This window comes from Anastrepha ludens, chromosome 3 (assembly GCF_028408465.1).
Source record: "Anastrepha ludens isolate Willacy chromosome 3, idAnaLude1.1, whole genome shotgun sequence".
Taxonomy (NCBI): Eukaryota; Metazoa; Arthropoda; class Insecta; order Diptera; family Tephritidae; genus Anastrepha; species Anastrepha ludens.
The window spans coordinates 125,504,392-125,524,366 of record NC_071499.1 but is presented as its reverse complement, the minus strand read 5'-3'; the positions used below and the strand labels follow the sequence as shown (position 1 = coordinate 125,524,366).

The 19,975-nt window shown below is 32.8% G+C and overlaps 1 protein-coding gene across 5 annotated transcripts in view; it reads left to right on the top strand.

Moving 5' to 3' along the window:
* LOC128859051 (uncharacterized) overlaps positions 1-19,975 on the top strand; it is a 196,427-nt gene that overhangs the window by 81,171 nt on the left and 95,281 nt on the right. For all 5 annotated transcript variants that reach the window (XM_054095734.1, XM_054095735.1, XM_054095732.1 and 2 more), the window contains exon 8: positions 3,907-4,072. In XM_054095734.1, the coding sequence (XP_053951709.1) occupies positions 3,907-4,072 (166 nt within the window). The remainder of the gene's footprint in view (positions 1-3,906; positions 4,073-19,975) is intronic.

The following is a 19,975-nucleotide window of genomic DNA, read 5'->3' as shown; positions in this document are numbered from 1 at the left end:
AACCATGACGAATAAAATCACATCAATTGCCTCCAAATTAAACAATACTTATAAATATATTGATCCATTTGTGGAACAACATCAAGACGCACACCACAAATAGGAGGAGGAGCTCGGCCAAACACCTAACAGAAGTGTACGCGCCAATTATTTATTTTTTTTTATTTTTTTTATAAATATATTGAGCTGAAAATTATTGCATTAGCTTACGGCATAAGAAGTTACATATATTATGGGAATATTATTGGAGTTAAGTTGAAAAAGAAACAAAGAAAAGCACAGATTCGTTCAAAATTACTATACAGTAGGGGAAAATGGGGAGTTGTGAGACACAGGGAGTTGTGAGACATTGTTACCTTTTGGCATTATTCATTTGTTTACATTCGATTTTAAGTGTCAACAAGTGTTCTCGATGCGATCTCACTTTTCAGCTAGCTTTGGTCATATTTACATGCATTTGACGCGTCTCTCTAGTTACTGTGTTTTGGAATGTCTCGGTAAGTTTTTTTCATCATTTGTTTTGCGATACATTCGATCAGTTGTTGAAGCAAATTGCAAATGTTAATATATACAAATTATTAATTGTCCTATTAGCTTTGAATTTACACATTCACTTGGGCATGAACGCTCGATGTGTTTATGACTACGCGGCCATTTATAAAAAAAAACGATTTGGGGAGTTGTAAGACAACAAATGTGGGGAGTTGTGAGACACCGTTTTTTTCGACGTTTTAACGCATCTTTCATAAGTACCTCGCAATATTCATGCATTGTTTGTATATATATCATCTGCAAAGGTGCAATGCCGAAAGAGTTAAGCAGAAACAACTCCATTCATTGCAATGTATGCGATCGAGCTGTGCACCTAAAGTGTGCCAATTTACGAACTGGTTATTATACATGTTCTCACTGCGAATCATCAGATTGATGGCATTGCAGTTTTTATACACTTTTTTATAGCAATAGTCTTTTATTTTTTATTTTTCATCTTAATAAAGAACTAACAACTAAAATAAGTCATTTTTATTGATTTGAACCATGGTGTCTCACAACTCCCCACATTTTTGTATTTTGTATTATATTTTATATTATTATATACAATTTTAATTTTAAGGAAAATTGTAGTTTTGTTAAATAGGCCATACCAATAGCTTCCAGTATTCATTGACTAAAGATTCCATCGTTGACATATGCAGAATATTAAGATTTTGAGTAATACGGGTCCAAAAACAAAACCCGTCTCACAACTCCCCATTCTCCCTTACTAAAAAAATTGTTTTACAGTACTGGAATACTAAAAATATGCAAATTAAAATTAGAAAGCTTCATCTAAATTCAGTACTAAAAATTTAGCACTAAAAGTTCAGTACTAAAACTTTAGTACTTAAATATGAGTTCTACAAATTTGGTACTAAAAGATGAGTACTAAAAATTTAGTACTAAAATATGAGTACCAAGCGTTAAGTATTTAGTATTAAATATTTTAGTTCTAAAATTTTAGGACTAAATTTTATTTCTAAATTTTAGTTCTCAAATTATAGTACTAAATTTTTAGCACACAATTTTTAGTATTGTATATGATTTTCTGTTTTAATTTTGCATATTTTTAGTAAATGTTTCGTACTTAAAATAACGATTACTAAATTAAATTATATGTATACTTTGTACCAAATAAGCAACTACATCTACTCTCATAAGTCGATTTGCATATGTGTTTACTCGTAGCACTAATGTGGTAGTACTAAATATTGTGGAAAAAGTTATTGAGAAAAAAAACTAATTACATAAGCTTTTAACCATAATCTTAGCAGGAGATATAGTATACGAAAAATTTAGTACTAAAAATTAAAAATAATTTTAGCACTATGCATTGTGTACTAAAAATTTCGCACTAAGACTTTATTTCCCCTAAATATTCATTAGATGAAGTTTGTTCACATTCCTCGCTTGCTGTACTAAAAATATTATTTTTTTTTTAGTTTTCATACTAAATAGATTTTGACGTAAGTGCGGTTTAGTTCTTTTACTAAATTTTTTTTTTACCTTCTCTTATATATCCATATATGAGTATGAACTTAAAATAAATTTATACAGAGCTCTATTTGTGTGATGCTACAGTTTCCATGCCAAGATGTAAAACTAAGGGCAAACCCCGAACGGCCACAAATCACATAATACCAGCGCTATGATTCGCATTCATGCAAAGAAGCGCCAAAGTTCGCACAACTGCCACTCTCACAAATCGGCAATGACAGCTGCGTACAGCTCAAACCACATTGGAACTTGTTACCAAACTATTTACACCAAAAACACAGCGCGGAGTGTAAGTAGACTGCTGGTTAAACTAACATATCCTTTCTTCACGCGATTATTCACTTATTTACGCCAAACACTCGAAAAGCACTCGTTTTGCCATTTTCTAAGCTAAGTAAGCGCTTCACTGGCACGTGTAGAGGGTGAACCCAAGTCCTATGGGTGTGGTAGGAAGGATGTGGAGAAAATGCACAGAAAAGTATCCACATTGGCCACACACACATGTGCGGCTTTACGACGCCTTAACTGTACGAATTTGGAGCTGCCACACTTGAATAAATAAATGGGAAAGCCGCATAAAAGTTTTCACAGAAAATGAACGCGAACTTCACTTGACAACACAAAGTGCTGGCAAAAGTTTAAAACAATTTTTGGATTATGTTTCTTTTTGTTTCTGGAAACATACCCACAACCGCCCACGTCTGCCCCCATAGTCAGGCGCAAGCGACAAATTCAGTTGTCATTTTGTCGTTGAGTGTCATTCCATTGCTTTTGCACTTATAAATTAACGAGCACAAAAACATAAGTGAATAAGTTACAATATTAAAAATTATGAAAAGAACCTGTAAGTGCAAAATGTTTAGTAACTGACTAAGTAAGTACTAAAGTATTTCATTTGCTTTTTTCATGCAGATGTTTTTTCAGTAAGACTTTTGTTTAATGAAATATAGTTTCGTACTAGAAAATGTAGTACTAAAAATGTACTAAAAACGTAGTACTAAATATGTACTAACAAAAATATAGTACTACAAATGCACAAAAAAAATAGTAATAAAAATGTAGTAAAAAATTAATACTAAAAATGTTCTAAAAAATTTTCTACTAAAAATATACTGAAAAATTTATGATTAACATATACTAAATATGCACTAAAAAATTTAGTATTAAAAATATACTATATAATTTACGTATTTTGACACAGAAATTAGAAAGTTTGATTTAGTGTTGGAAGTTTGTGCTAAATATTTCTAAAAAAACAATAATGCTGCAGCGTAACATAAGAATTTAGTATATACATTTAGTACTACATTAAGTAATGTGATACCTAACTTCGTACAAAAATTTAGTACTAAACTGAGTAGTATGATACAGAGCTGAGTACTAAATAAAGTAATATAATAACCAGCTTAGTACAAAAAATTAGTACTAAATTGACCAATATGTTGATTTAGTACTAGTTTTAAATTCAGTACCCAGGTTTAGTACTCTCATTAGGCATTGCATTTAAGTCCATACTCGTATACTTCCATAGTAATAGAACAAAATTTAGTGCTCAACTTTAGCGTACACAGCACTTAATATATATGAAAAGCTTACTGAAATGTTATAAAATTAAAATCTTAATTTTTTACTTCTATTAATCATATTATCGAAATTAATACCACAAAAATGTTTGTTCCATCCAAACTAGCCCTAAGGCTACTTCTTTCACAAACCGCACATCTTAAAAAATATATTAAAAAGGAAACCAAAAAACGCACATTTCTCAGTGCTCCAAAGTATTTCTCTTTACTTTGATTTTTTTTACATTTCTTCTACTCATTTTTTTTTCTCCGACTCTTTGATAATTCTCTCCCCCTACTCCACTTACAGAACCAAATTCTCTGCGACCTGCACTTCGCAGACGTTTCCCTAATGGAGACCTCCGATTTTATGCAACAGCTGAGAAGCTTCAAGCCACAATCACTGGGTTGCGCTGTTGCGAGGCGAAAAAGTTCAACAACGTTAATTTTCCCTCTGCCGCCGCAGGCATGTTCAGGTATGTACGAGCGGGTGTATGTATATTGGTTAAGTATGTGGCACAAAGCGAAAGTAGTGCATCATCCACTGCTCTAAGTCTGCTGGAATATTTAATTTAAAATCTTAGGCGAGGTTTTTCCAACCAACTCTCATAGAGTGGGATAGAAATTTTAGCGGCGCGTTTCTTGCAAGAGCAGTAGGTGAAGTAAAACAACTTCTGCTAAAAAAAAAATTATTTAAGAAGTTATGAAAAATTGGCCAGCCATATTGTGGCAAAGGCAAAAGAAGAAGCAACGTCAAATAACTGTGGTTCAACAAGGAAAAGTGTAGTGATGTGGCGCAATGAAGGGTATGCTTTTTATGTTGGCGTTTGCGGCGCACAAACGATCCCAAGTTATGCGCGATGTTTGAAGCAAATTCTAAAATTTCTTATGAACTTGAGTATAAAGAAATATTTATTACTTGCAGACTGTCATGTGTTAATATACTATAAATAAATCTATATATCATATATACATTGTGGCGCAAAATTAATCACCCTGTCTGGCATCGTACGTCAATCATATTTAGCACTTGTGAAGTAGACAGACAAGCTATGGTGCGCGTAAAGTTCACAACAAACATTTCCACCACTCAAAATCATTTACTTTAAATTAGTAAAAAAGTTAGTGGAAAACCAAATTGATGATTAATTTTGCGCTACTCTTTTCTTATCTACGTATGTGTATAAAAAATAAATCTATTGGATTATACTTTCATAGTAATATCTACCTGAAATACTAGGATTCAAGTGGAGCAATTATAAAGGCTCCCGTATTGTTTTTTTGTTTCACTAATATAAAATATGTACAAAAGAAAACCAGTGACGATAAAATTTCTCCAATTAAATATCGCAGTAAGGATGTAGCAACCAAATTGTGCGGAAGCGCTAGTTGGATTCTGGATGAAACACCCCTTTAACCAACCGACCAACCATTGCTATGACAAATATTCAAATATTAAAAAAACAAATATGTATTATTGTGTCATTTGTCAATGGCAGTACTTCATTTCTAAGCTTTAAGTTTTGAAATGTAGAGTGTGCTAAATTTTAATTTTCCAATTTAAAGTAATTTTTTTAAGCAATATTTATTTCGAGTTTATTTTCATTGAAGCTGTGTTTAATGGCAGACAAACGGCGCTTTAGTGCTACTTGGGGAGTGCCAGGGTGGTACTTCAACCATTTCACCTACCTACCTACCTACCTAGGTTAAATAATTCTAGAACTAGAAGTAAATTTTAGGCATCAAAAATTCAGTGGTAAACAGCTCGGGAATGTTTACATAAAACAAAACAGATTTAAATTTCAGGCAAATTTATTTTATCTACTTCAAAATATGACCCGTTCAAAGCAACACACATGTGCCACCGTTTAACCCAGTGCACCCCTGGTAGGCCGATGAAGGGATGGCTTTCAGCTCATTCGTCGCATTCTCTTTGATCTCCTCTATCGACTGAAATCTTCTTCCACGAAGTCGTAACTTCAACTTGGGAAACAAAAAGAAGTCACACGGGGCCATATCAGGTAAATACGGTACTTGCACGATGGTATTTAATTGGGGTTTGGTCAAATAATCCAGCAAAATTTGGGTTCGGTACGATGGCGCGTTATCATCATGCAAAATTCCAGAATTGTTTGCACACATTTCTGGCCGGCCAGGTAGACACTAATGATCTTGTGGTGCTAAAAAGTGACGAATGAGTGTCTTGCAGTCCTATCAACATAAGAAAATAATATGGACCGATTCCCACGTGTGCGGTTCGGTTAAATTAAACATTCCCGGTAGTTTCTGATCATAGGGTATATATAGAAAAAGTTCATTATCATTATAAAAAGCTTGAACTTTAATTTAAGTACTAAAATTTTGATATTTCATTTGAATTTTAGTACTAAAATTGTGTACTAAATTTTTGATAATGAATTTTAGGAATCTGTCTAGCTCCTATATAAGTTTTTACTTTTAGTACTAAAATTTGTACTAAATTTTTTTTATTGAATTTAAATTTTAATAGCAAAGTTTTGTACTAAATTTTTGGTAATACACTTAAAGCAATCTCTGTAACACGTGTTTTGGTTTGAAATTTTAGTACTCAAATTTGTACTACATCTTTTTATTGAATTCAAAATGTAGTACTACATATTTTAGTGTAATAAAAAATTTTGAGCAGTCTTTCTGACCCATCTTTAAGTTTCGAATTTTAGTACTAAATTTGTACTAATTTTTTTATATTGAATTTAAATTTTAGTACTAATATAAAATTGTGTGCTTAATTTTTTTTATGAATTCTTAGGAATATTCCTAACTCTTGTTTACGTTTTCAATTTTAATACTAAAATTTGTACTATATAATAGGCAATTTGAGCAATTTTCTTTAACTCATAATTAAGTTAACTTTCATTGAAAAATTGCATACACAATCCCAAATACTTATCTTTTTAGTACTAAATTTGGTGCACGGAAATTTCAATGGTGGATAAGTTACAAAATATACAGTATTAGTTTGTAATGTATTGATACCACAATTCGCGTATTAAATTCTGTACTAAATTTCTAATAATTCTTTTTCAAACTTATACCGCTGGTTTCACCACCTCGGAATGATACTCGTAAATTATTAACATGCTACAGCGTAATTACAAAAAAATATCTTCTCTCCTGAAACTCAGATACGCTACTAACCTTCAATTGTTCTCCCATGCACCCATATACTTTTATTTAAATTTCTTGCTGATTCTTTTATTTTTATTATTTTCTGTCTGCGCCATTCCTTGGCATCCTCATTGGCAGGCATTACACCGCTCTAATTCTCACCCTCATTCAGCTTATGCCTTTTCGATTCTTTTTTTGCATTTATTTCCGCACTTTTGGTGAGCTCAAGCGGTCAGCCACGATTGCCACTTAAACAGCCGCCAATGAGCAATAGAAAATGGCAAATAAGGGGCCGTGTCAGAAAAAACTGAAATGCAATGCATGAAATGCATAAAACAATTTTAGTATTAAAAGAATGGGTGAAGAAATGATGTAGAATTTCCGCAGAAAAATCATATACCGCAACAAAGTGTGAAGTAAATGAGGAAATAATTTCGGAACTGTATTAAGAGGAAGTTCTTAAAACTAGCGAGTAGTGAGTAGCTGCTCTTGTTGAAAAAAAAACAAATTAAATGTACTTTGAGTTGTATGAAATATTACAAATAGAAGAAAATCATTGTAAGTTATATGCTGTTTTATGCATTACTAAATACGAAAACCGCCTTGACGTATGGGCCACTTTTTGACGCATATTGCATTTAATATTATTAGAACGGCAATGAAGACGAGCATACAACACAAATAGAACATAAAACCAATCACAACTTCAATTTACTGCATTTACGTCTTACCTGTAAACGTTTCCACAAAAAATTGCCATGACGTATGAGTAATATTTTATGCCAAATTGACGTCTATTGCTTTAAATCAACAGAAACCTGCAGCCGCCGCCAGTGTGCGGAGGAACCAGCTAGTTCAAAGTGGTGAGGGCATTAATTATGAAAGCAACTATGCGTTTGCGATGCTGGACTGCACCGTCTACTTGACAAGCGCTTACGAGGCCAGCTTACGTCAAATTAAAAACAATGCAAAACAAATATGCAACACGTTAACGAATGAAAATGGTACCAGGAGCACAATTTAAATATGATGAAAAGTAAACACAATTCAAGCGAGAATAATAGAGGGGAAAGTTTCATATCCAGGGTCAGAGAAAAATACACACTAAAATAAAAGAATCAGTCAAATGCAGGAGCTTAGTGCAAGTGTGCGCAAATTAATGGCTGGCACTGTTGTGTATTTATTTATACTGCAATGTATATTGCTAATTTTTTTTTTCATACTTGACCCTTTATATGAGAGCAGGGTATTTTTAGTTGCATGGCTGCCAACTGCTATTTAGAATGGAACATGTTAACTAAGCGGCATTTGCAACATAATGAGCCCTAATGCATTTAGCACACTCACATTATCGCATTTGCGCACATACATCAAATTCCATACTGTTATCAGCTGCCAACCACATTTTTTTTAATGCATGCATTTGTCTGCGAGTCCACTAGTGTTTGCAGACGCTAATGCTCCGTTAGTTGGGAATGTAATTGCGCGCGCAAGCGAGCGTGAAAAATGGAAAGGGAGTTGAAAAATGAAACGACATAACAGAAAGCAGCAGTTCACTGCATGCGGTGAGGGCAATTAAATGAAGTAAATGGTGCAAAAAGGCTTCTCATTGTATTATTTTGTTACTTGTGTGTATACAAATATGGCCAAGTACATGCAGACTAGGCTATCAAATGCAGATGAAAAGGCATAACGTTGCTTGTTTAATAGATCCATGACCTCAATTAAAAATAACACTTACATAGATGCATATATACGTCAAATTGTATAATAAAAATATAAAATTACGCTTTAAATAAAAGTAACAAAACTTTATGATAAAATTTGTTGAAATATGAGTACCAAGATTCGGTACTAATTATATGCAGCTCTCTTCCCTTGTGATCCTTAGTCAATCGCGGGATATAGAGCATCAAGTTATATGTGTGTAGATATTTAATGCACATATTTTAACATTGAAATTCATTATTAACAAAATTATTAGAAAGAATTAGTACAAAAAATTACAATATGTACTTGAAATTTTGTACTAACTAAACTTATACTAAATATTTAGCTAATCAATTGAATACTACAAATTTACTATAATTCCAGAAATGTATCACTATCAAAAAAATTAGCGTTAGTCAAACTGTGTGCTGGTCAAAAACCTATGTACAAGGTCCCACATTTCGGGCATATAACTCCAAAAAGATGGAAAACGGTTAATTTTGTATCTTGCAGTACCAAAACTTTACAAGCAATTTAATACTAAAAGTCAAATATGACTGCTCTTGGCTATTAGTCTTTAATTTGCTGGATTTTGTGCCAAATTCAAGTAATTCAGACGGTACTCCTACATCTGAAACACTTAGGAGTATATATCTTTCATATGGTAGGAAATGACAAACTTCTAAGTTATGATATTTAAAAAGTGAGCACCAAAAATTCGCACTAAAAAATTACAATGGGTAAGAATTTGCAATAATAAAAAGAAGTACTAAAATTATTGTATAAAAATTTTAATAATCAAATTTTTTTAAATATTTAATAAATATTATTAAGTTACTGAATATTTAATAATGAAAATTTAGTATTAAAATTTCACGAACCCCCTTAAAATTTTAATGTATGCTAACATCGAATTACAAATTTTTCCTTAAAGATAGTAGGAAATTTCTACATTAAAACGTTTTTTCTTGATTATCTATAATGTAATAAAATATTGTTAAAAATTTAGTACACAAATTTTGTGATTGCTTTGAACCTCGATATTAAATTGCACAAATAAAAGCAAAGCAGAAGATCTCTAAATTATAAGTAGAAAAAAATAGTACTAAGATCTGTGTATTAAAATTACAATTATAAAGGAAGTTGTTCAAATTTAGTACTCCAATAAATACTTATTTTTTTATTGTTATGAATGTTTGTAATACTATAGTGTATTAGTAGTAATTTTTTAAGAATACCTGTAATATGCTATTAATAAGAATCTACATTACAAACTTATTTAGTCAACATAAAGGCATTAGTTATAAAAATTGGAGCATTTGAATTGCATTATAAAAATTAAGAAAATTTCAGCACTAGCGAATGAGTACTTAAACCTACACATTTTAGATAATTCTTTTCTTAAATGGAACTTATATATAAACCCAAATACATTTCCATACATGTTTTTAGCACTTGAGCTCAACAACTTAAACTAGTTTACCAAGAAGTTAGCATCATCTCAAACTGCTCATGCATTCCTTTTGAGTATCCATGCCTGACCTCACTAGAACATCGTCATTCACAACTTTTACACCACACGTACATAAGCATATTTGTATATGTATGCATGCATGCAGCTGCTTTTTATTTGCCTACCCTCATTTTTTATCGCTGCCTCTATGCCCGGAATGGCTAGTCATTTATTTTATATGTAGGTCGGCTATGCCGCCAAGTGGCTCAGGCAAACAATATGTGTAGTAGCGCCCGGTCTTTCTCACATTCCTACAGCAACTGCCCCGTCAGTATATAATTATAATGACGTTGGCAACACTGCAGCTGATTGCACCATCACCGCCATAGCAGCAAACCGGGCTTGCAGCGACAACTGAAAAATTAGTACTTAATCTAGATAAATATGTGAATACTGCAATGGGCAAACAAATAATATCAGATAGAAGGCATTAAGGAAAATAAGTGGCGTAATTTGATGGTGGATAAAAAGGAAAATGTATGCAAAAGGGAAAGTGAGAATAGCAAATTTTTAATGAATAGAAAGGAGAAATTGTTTAAATAACCAGAAACGCTAAGAATACTGGCGAGTGCCAAAAGCTGTAATAATTTGCGGAGGGATGCGTCTGATAGTATTTTTTTATGACATATGAAGTGAAATTTTAACTTGCTTTGCCTTTGAAACGGCAGGGAATTTTATTACGAAGCAAGGGAAGCATTTAATTTATTACAGGAAGGATTTAATATTGAATGTCTGGTAACAGAAAGAAAAAGTATTTAATTTTCCATCAAAAAAATATTTTCTCAAGGCGCTAGGTTTATTCTAAAAAATAAATAAAAATATAATAAAATCGTAATGATTTTTTATGTCATTCTTGCGCAGAAAAATTTGTTCTAGAGTTCTAAGAATTTAGCGTACTAAAATATGTGTAATAATTTCTCGTACTGAAAGTAGTGTACTAGAATTTAGCGCACCAAAATATGTTGTACTAAATCCCTTATACTAATAAAAAATAGTTTAAAAAACTAAAAAACACGCTTTTATTGCTAATCGAACTAAAAAGTAGAAAATAAATTTTAATGACAAAGGGACCTATAATGAAGTAATAGCAAATCGAACGATCAGTCATAGTCAACTACCTCAGAACAGAATTATAACAAAAATTAAGATACAAATAGAATAACTCAAATTAGAGTTAAAAGCATGGAATGCTTGATATAGTAAATATTACAATCATTCTATTGACAACTACCTATGTACAGAGGGATATGAAAGTGAAGCAAAATGCATCCCACGCTTTTAACTCTAATTTGAATTACTCTATTTGTATCTTAATTTTTGTTATAATTCTGTTCTGGGGTAGTTGACTATGACTGATCGTTCGATTTGCTATTACTTCATTATAGGTCCCTTTGTCATTAAAATTTATTTTCTACCTTTTAGTTCGATTAGCAATAAAAGCGTGTTTTTTAGTTCTTTTAAACTATTTCTTATTTTCTACTTTTTAGTTCGATTAGCAAAAAAGCGTGTTTTTTAGTTTCTCTAAACAATTTTTTTTTATTATGAATGAAAATTATTGTTATCATTGCAGTCAGTGAATAAATGATTCGATATATTCGTGTTATATTTAATTCCTTTCTTATCGACTGTGAGTCTAAAGCTATGCAGTTATCGGCCGTGATAAAGAAGTAATCGGGATGAAGAACTTATTTCGTGGAGGGAGCCTGAGAAACTGATTTACAAGAATAAATAAAGATTTTTCATTTTACAATCAAATTCACCTTACTTTTTGCCCACAGTAAAAAAAAGAAAATATTAATCCTGGCAATCCTAATAAGGATAATGGAAAACTTTTATCAAGTTATTGCATTGTCATCGGTCCATGATAGGTGTGCAAAATTTCAAGTCGATCAGATTTTTAGAAGCCAGTGAAAATTAAGCTTACAGATTCCGTTACATACCTACATACATACATACATACATACAACCCGACCTAATAAAAGTGTGTTAAAAATAGTGTACTAAAAATTTATCGTTCTAAAATCTTTTGCGCTAAATTTCTTGTACTAATGGAAGTGTACTAAAAGTAGTCTACTAAAAATTTAGCGTATTAAAATCGTTTGCCGTAAGTTTTTGCACACAAAATTTAGTAAAAGAGATTTGTACTAAACTCCTTGTATTAAAATTGGCTTACCAAAAATCCGAAGCATAAACTTCCTCACTAAAAATTAGTTTGACTATAAATTGCGTGATAACAATTTTGAAAAAAGGAGAAATTAAACAATAAATGCAGCCCTCACAATTTTTTAATAAAAATTTAGTACTGTAATTTTTGAGCTTAAATTAAAGTAGGTGAAATTTTGCGCAAAGCATTTCTTCCTTAACTTTTTTATTAAAAACGTGTTTTTTTTTGTATGCTAAGGCATTCCTCACAAAACTTTCTTGCCAAAATTGTTAGCTGAAAATTATTTGAGCACACAAACTTTTTAGAAAATATTCAAAAGTTTACGTCAATAATAATTTAGCACCGGAAGTTGCTGACGCTAACAAGGATTTAATATCCAAGAAGTGCAAAGCATCGATAGATGTTTACACAAGCGCAGCTGTATAAATTTTAAGTTTTATTGAAATAAGCACCCCGTTGGTTAAGATTCGAGCAAAGATACACCTTTGCGAAATAACTGCACTCAATTTAAGGCAATGCTTCGATTTTCATGTGCCTTTCACTTGAATGTATATTTTTTTCTCCTTTTGTTGTCACTCGAATTCCACATTCACAACCTGCATTTGCACAGCTGTGCGCTCATAAATCGTAATTTCTTTTTCCCTCCCACCGTGCACTTAACCGCTACTTGCCCTTCACAAATACATATACGCTTCGGTAAAAGCATACATTCCCCGCTGCATGGATTGCAAAACACATTGCTGCAATAATAAGTAAATAAATAAATAAATACATGAAATGTAGCGAAAGGGAGTGGACCAGAATGGAAAAGGTAACTGCAGTGAACAATTCTATGTGTATGTGTGAGTGTTGGTACACTGTGCTGAACAAGTTAAACACCGCACTTGGCGCAAAGATAGAGAGCACCTTCCCCCACTTCTAAGCATCTGCCCCGTGCTATTCGTACAATTGTACATATATGGCAACGCCTTTGGGGCTGGAAAATTAATTTGTTAGCGCGGGACAGGTCCGCAAAAGTTTCGTAGCTGTCTACTTGTGCTGCTGGTGGGCGCCACAGGCATAGCTTTATGTTCTTTGATTTCTCAGCTGCTTTGTTTTGTGTTTTTTTATTTTTATTTTTATTTTGTTTGTCATAGCATTCGCATTCCGAATGGCTGGACGAGTGATATTGTTAGTTTATAGTCCGTACGTGATAGGAACAATAAGTACATATCTACGCTGTGCGTATGGGTGTGCTCATACAGGTGACACATACCCTTTCACATGTACAACCTACTCGTACTGTACCATTGTGGCTGCTGTTGTTGTGCTGGGCACAGCCTTTGTCATCTACTCGAGCAATAAAGTTAGCATTTTACGTTACCTTTCTAGTGCGATTTCTATTCTATTTCCCCTTTTCGCTGTCCCATAAAGCGATTCCCATACTCATTTTAAATGATTGCTGTTTGCAGCTAAGGCATTTGTTTCTGTATTTTCTATTTGTGAAAAAGTTATGAAGTTAAACATCAAAAAGGACTTGAAAAAATCGCTGGCAAAATATCATAAATTTAATGGGCACAAAAAATTAAAACTTTCTCCAATTGAAAAAAATTGCTAATTTAGTAAACAAAAACAGGTGTCCGCTTGAGAGAGAGATATGCATTAGGAGGGAGTTCACTGTACTTCATTCGTATCAGTACTAAAAAGTAATGGAGACGTTTTATGTGCATTTGTATAGTACAAATGTCAATTAATTTAGTGTACTAAAATGTTCTAGTACTAGTGCTACATTTTTGTAAGCCCTTTGTGTGCATTATTCAATTGGGAAATTCATATGTAAATAAATTTATTATGCCACATCAAAGTAATTTCTTATGTAAAACTGTTTGACACTAAATTTCTGTTAATACTAAAACTTCCTCAGTTGGTAGTTCTTGTGCAAAAATATTTTTTATGGTGTACAGGAATAAATTTCTGTGTAAACAATTTTGTTCTAAAATTGCTACGAAATATATTTTGCAAACGAAATTGAGTATGCCAAATGTGCGTCATTTTAGACACAATTATTTTTAGTACGAAATTTTTTAAGTGCTGAATTTTGTTATACATGTTTCGTAAATGTGCATAGGTCGAGATCCAAAAAACATTTAGTGCTAAAATTTTAGTACTCAATTTTTTTAGTACTAAATTTTTATTACTAATTTTGTCTATACATATTTTGTAAATATTGTTGTAGATGTAAAAAGAGTTTAGTACAAAACTGTTTAAGTATTAAACTTTTAATACTAAGTTTTTTTAGTACTAAATGTTTCTATAAATGATTCTAAGAATTTTTTACTTAATTTGTAGCTCACATGCGAACAAATTAATTACTCTACGCGAGCGGAGTTTTCGACATGAAAAATGTTTAGTACTAAATTTTAATTTCAGTGAATGCTTTTTACTTACACTAAAATAATAAATAACATTTCTTAGATAAATTAAATATTTGGTGTTCAAAATTTATCACTAAACACCAGTATCATTCAAGAATATATAAACCTACTGGCATGCCACGCAGTACAGTGACAGAGAAGTTGTATGACAGAGTTCTCTCATTCTTGAAGTTTCTGCATCAGTCAATCTTTCAGCATCTTGACCTAGGAGACAGTAGCCTGTAATCAAAGCAGCTAATATAGAAATGTTTTTCCTTGACTGATTAAGTAGCGCCCATTTTGGCCAAATTCTTTGCAACCCATCTCATGTTGGCTGAAGTGACCAGCCTACTTGTGCCACGCTATTTCTAGGTTGAGACGGGTATACTTGCAATATCCATACCAAAGGTCAAACGAGTGGTTTCCTGTGGTGTCCTCTCTCGTTAATTTCTCTGTCCGACAATTCAGTGGTATGGTCCAAATGTAGTTAAAAGTTTGGTTTTTAAGGATGTGTACTAAAAAATTTAGTACTAAAAAGTTTAGTACTAAAAATTTAGTACAAAAAATTAGTTCTTACATTTAGTACTCAACATCATTTAATTACTTTTTCATCAAAGTAACTGTTTTAAAATGTATTTTCGAAATATGATTCCTTCTTTTCAACATAAATATTTATTTTTTCCTTTCGGTATATTATCGTGCTCCCTTCAAAAGTTACTCTTACATATTTTACATACATACCAAGTCAGTCCAATTAAGTTCGTTGTGTGCACTCATTCACTAACAATCAATTTCAATCAAGGAGCTACAGTGACCAGTTATTAGCTGCAAAAAATATGAGGCAACCTTTGCGTCAACTCACAAGCACAATGTACGAGCACTTGCCCAGAGTCCTATGAGTGTATGGTCACCATCGAAGGTCAATCAGACGCCACGTCATGTCACGTCACTTCAGGTCACATAGCGACCACATAATCAAGGGCTCCTCTAATGACAATAATAGTCAGCAATCTTCGTGCTGTATCAATAATCACAGCTCATTTTTCAATTATTTTGCCAGTTATGAACGAGACAGAGGCAACTATCATTAAGAAAAGTAGCCTGGGGCAGTCTCATGCGCCTAGTTGTATGCTACAGCAACGAGCTGAATATCAGTTTTTATTTTCATTTCTTTTTTTGCTTCAGTACTCCTCCACTGTGGAGGAGTGAATTCAATTCGTAAAGGATGGCGCCTGTTGACAGTTGCCTTAAGTTGAGTTACCTCGCGTTCATTTCCTTGTCCGCAACTTTAACTCAATCAAGACATTCCAAAGCGTGAATACCAGACATGACATCCCACGCCGTCAAAGCAGGAAAAATATTCCTTTGGTATAGTGGTGTAGCGGCAGGATGTCTTCGTTTGAATGAAAAGGATGTACAGCAAAATATGTGCGGCGAAAACTACGCCACGCCATGTCACCAACACATAAGCACTCCCAGTGAGTTGTGGGTAGTCGATATAGTCGTACACGCAATTGACTTTGCTGACTAGCAGATTGAACTGGCTGGCTCTTCATTTGACTGCCTTCTAAGCTAAAATTAAAACAAAGTGAGCGCTTGAGAGCATGCAAATGTACCTTTTGATTTCGCTGTCCGCTTCTCCTTCTACTCACCATCCACCATCAGCGACTGCCTGTTGCTTTCATGACCCACACACTCATTCATTGGCACCCCCAGCGACATTTCTGCCCGTAGACATATAATGAGTTTTCTCTGCCTGCATGTGACGTAATTAGTGCACAACTGCGCTGCAAAATATGCTACACTGGTATTTCACAATTTACGCTGAAATGAAGAGAACCAAAACTATGGTGTATGTTTAGTGAAGGCAAAACTCGTCTACTAAATGCCATCCGCTGTGGCAATGTCAAAGCCATATCAACTTCCGAAGTCAGGCACAAATGTAGTTCATAGGAATGTAATATAGCTTGGCAGCCTCTAAGTATGCAATATGAATAAATGCCTAAGCAGTCACAGCACGCACGTGCTTATACCCATCTTACTTGAGCCGCTATAGAGTACACGACGCAAAGTTGTGAAAGCAACAAAAACCACTAGTCTAGCAAATCCCAGAAAGCCCCATTTATGCTGGTGTGTATGTTGTAGTAATTTAGGCGCCTTGCCATTTCAAGTATATGCCTACAGTATATGAAGTTTATATAGCATATACTCAGCAGTTGGTAGACACTCGGCTACGCACAGCGCTTGAGTATCAGAATGGGCGTATGAAAAGTATTTCCACGAGTTGGGATTGTGGCCGTGGAACGCCGTAGCGGCACTTGCAATCCTCCTAAGCGGGAATTGCGATAAGCAATCATCGCATTCCAAGAACAATCTTCTTGGAAATTCTACGCGCTTAGAATTCTAAATTTTCTGGAATTTCTTCAGTTACACAAAATCCATTCACATTTATGCGCCTTTGCTTGGCTTTGTTAAGAGAATTAAATTTTTAATTTGATTGTTGTTTCTGCATTTGATGTTCTGTAGTAAGCCTTTTTTGTTATCCTGCTTAATCGTATCTAATATAGCTCAGCTTTTTATTCATTCTTACATAAATACATTTCTTTTCCAACTTTTGATTGTTCTCAGTTGAGCGGCCGCCGTAGGTGCGTACCTAACATACGGAAGTGCATAGGTTCGATTGACCATGCAATGATATACGGCAAATGATATACAAAGTTGTATCAAACAAAGGACAAACCTCCGAGTGCATTTCTGCCATGAAAAAGGTTCTCAAATAAATAAAAAAATTAAGTGCCGTTCGGAGCCGGCTTAAAACTGCAGGTCCCCATTGATGGAACAACATCACGACGCACACCAGAAATAAAAGGAAGAGCTCGGACAAAATCCAAAAAAGGGTGTAAGCGCCAATTAAATACTTCAAAAAAATCACATGTCAGAACATAAGCCAAAAGCATGTTTTTTTATTTTTTTGAAATTTAACAAAAAAAAAATTATGAAACAAAAACAACAAAAAATTTTTTTTTCGAATTTAAAACAGAAGTTTACTTTATTTTACTTTTAAAGAACAACAAAATTAACAAATTAACAACAAGTAACACACAAACCTTTAATTAAAAAACATTTTAAAAGAAAGTAATTGTTTTTTTAAGCAACAACAATTTTTTTCGAATTAAAAAAAACCTTTTAATAAACAAAAATTTTAAAATTGTAAAATTTTAAAATTTAAAAATAGAGTAAATTTTATTTTTAAACAGCAATTTTTTTTCGATTTAAAAAAAAAATTTGAATTAAAAATATTTAAAAATTTAAAAATAAAGTAAATTTCCTTTTACCAACAGTATTTTTTTTGAATTTAAAAAACGACTTTTAATTAAAAAAAAATTACTTAATTTGTTTTTTTTTGCATTTTGCTCAAACATTTTTTAATAATTAAATTTTTAAGGTATTAAATATGTAACATATTATTAATTTTTAACTTTTCAAACTTTATTATTTTGTTACTGAATTCTATTCCTGTGTATACAGGGTGGCGCAAAGTAAATCACCCTATCGGAGGGTTTATAATTTCTTTTTGCTGTACGCAAACGTACAAGCAACAGAACGCGTAAACTTCAGAATAAAGATTTGCACTGCTCAAAATCACTTTTCTTATTTAGTGAAAAAGTTATGCAAAAATGAAAGTGAATAAATATAAAACTAAACATTTTGAATTCAAAGTTAATAATTTTTTGTTTTTTATTTAAAACTTTGAACATATATTTTTCATATTGTTTTACGAAAAAAAATCCAAGTGATAATTATTTTTACAGTGTCCTGCTAGTAGTTCAGTGTAAAGTTTTATGCCCTTTCTGATTAGGTTAAGGATTTCTTCTACCTTTATCCGTTCTAGATCTATGTATAAGTATTTTCGATTGCCGCATGCCCGATTGGGCTCTCCAGTAATTGATTAGGCCTCGTTGTTCCTGCTCACATATGAAGGCACTTTTGAAACTATTATTTACACCACAGAAAGGTTCAGGACCTATGAAGGGAGTGTTTGTTTCGCTAAAGTGTCCGCAATTTCATTCCCTTCGTGCCCCTCATGTACCAGAACCGACATCAAGGTAACAAAGTTTCAAGTCGATTGTTTATATTGGCACCGCGCGTGCCTCTCCGTATACCATCTCTGCCTCTCCGTATACTATCTCTGGCACACAGCTCTAAGGCGTGTACCTTCACCTGGAAAATGGAAGTGGTTTTTCCCATTGCAATTACTTTTTTTGAAATGTGGTCCAACAATTCCAGCCCCAGCTCTACCGTCTTCCATTTTGGACCGATAAGTAAACCACACCTCTGCGCCCTGTTTTAGGAATATTTCATTATTTCTCCACGCTGAGCGGTCACTAATGACCCCTTTGAATTTTTTGGATAATTCTAGTTTCCTTTCCATCTTGTCGTGAACTGCCAGGCACGGAGAGTTCAGGATTGAACCCAAAATCCTTACATGCCCTGAAAGAATGCCTTTTTTGAGATGGAATAGATTAGGAAGCCTTAGAGCTGCACTGATTGCCATCTCTTTGGCTACAAGATATAGTGGAATGAGTCCAGTGACCATTTCTAAAGCCGCTGTGGGGCATGTGCGCATTGCTCCCGTAACGCTCAGACAGGCTATTCTGTATACCTTTCTAAGGTAGATAACGGCTATTATTTCTATATATTTTTTCACAAATACTAGATAAAAAACAAAACATACCTCGGGATAGAGAAATCTTTAATTCATTTAAAAGTTCATTTTTTTGTACTGTTTTAGTCAAAACCAATGGCAAAAAATTTTAATGTATGTAATAATTTTGTGAAAAAAGCAAATTGAAAGGAATTCGCTCAAAAAATTCTAATATTAGCTACGAATCTGAAGTGAAGGCCTTTTATTTTTATTAAAAGCAAAACGTTATTAAATTTTTCAAAATTTTAAATTTTAAACTTAATTATTTTGTTAATGAAATCTTTCTTCAAATAGAAAACAAATGCAAAAATTCTGTCCTACATCTTAAGAAAGAAAACCAGTTCGTAACTTTTGAAAAAAAGAGAAGCCTTTTTTATAAAACTTTAATAATCGATTCTCTTCTGGAATTTGAATTACTTACACAAAAATTTTAAATTTATAAATCAAATGCATAAATATAAATTTTAAAAACAAAAATTTAAATATTTAAAATTTTTAACAAATGTCTATTTTCTTAAAAAAAAAATTAAAATTTTTCACACTATCTGCCGAACTTAAAAAATGTTTGGGAAGTTTTGAAAAAGTTTGCTAATTGGTAAGTTTTCCTTTTTAGTAATTTTTGTGACCTAATAATTTTTAATTTTATGCTACAATATTTCCCTGCACTGGCAATTCAAAGAATCCAAACATGCGCTGTATTTTTCATCATGTTTCTTTCATAAATATTTGTCGCCTTTGGCATTTCCA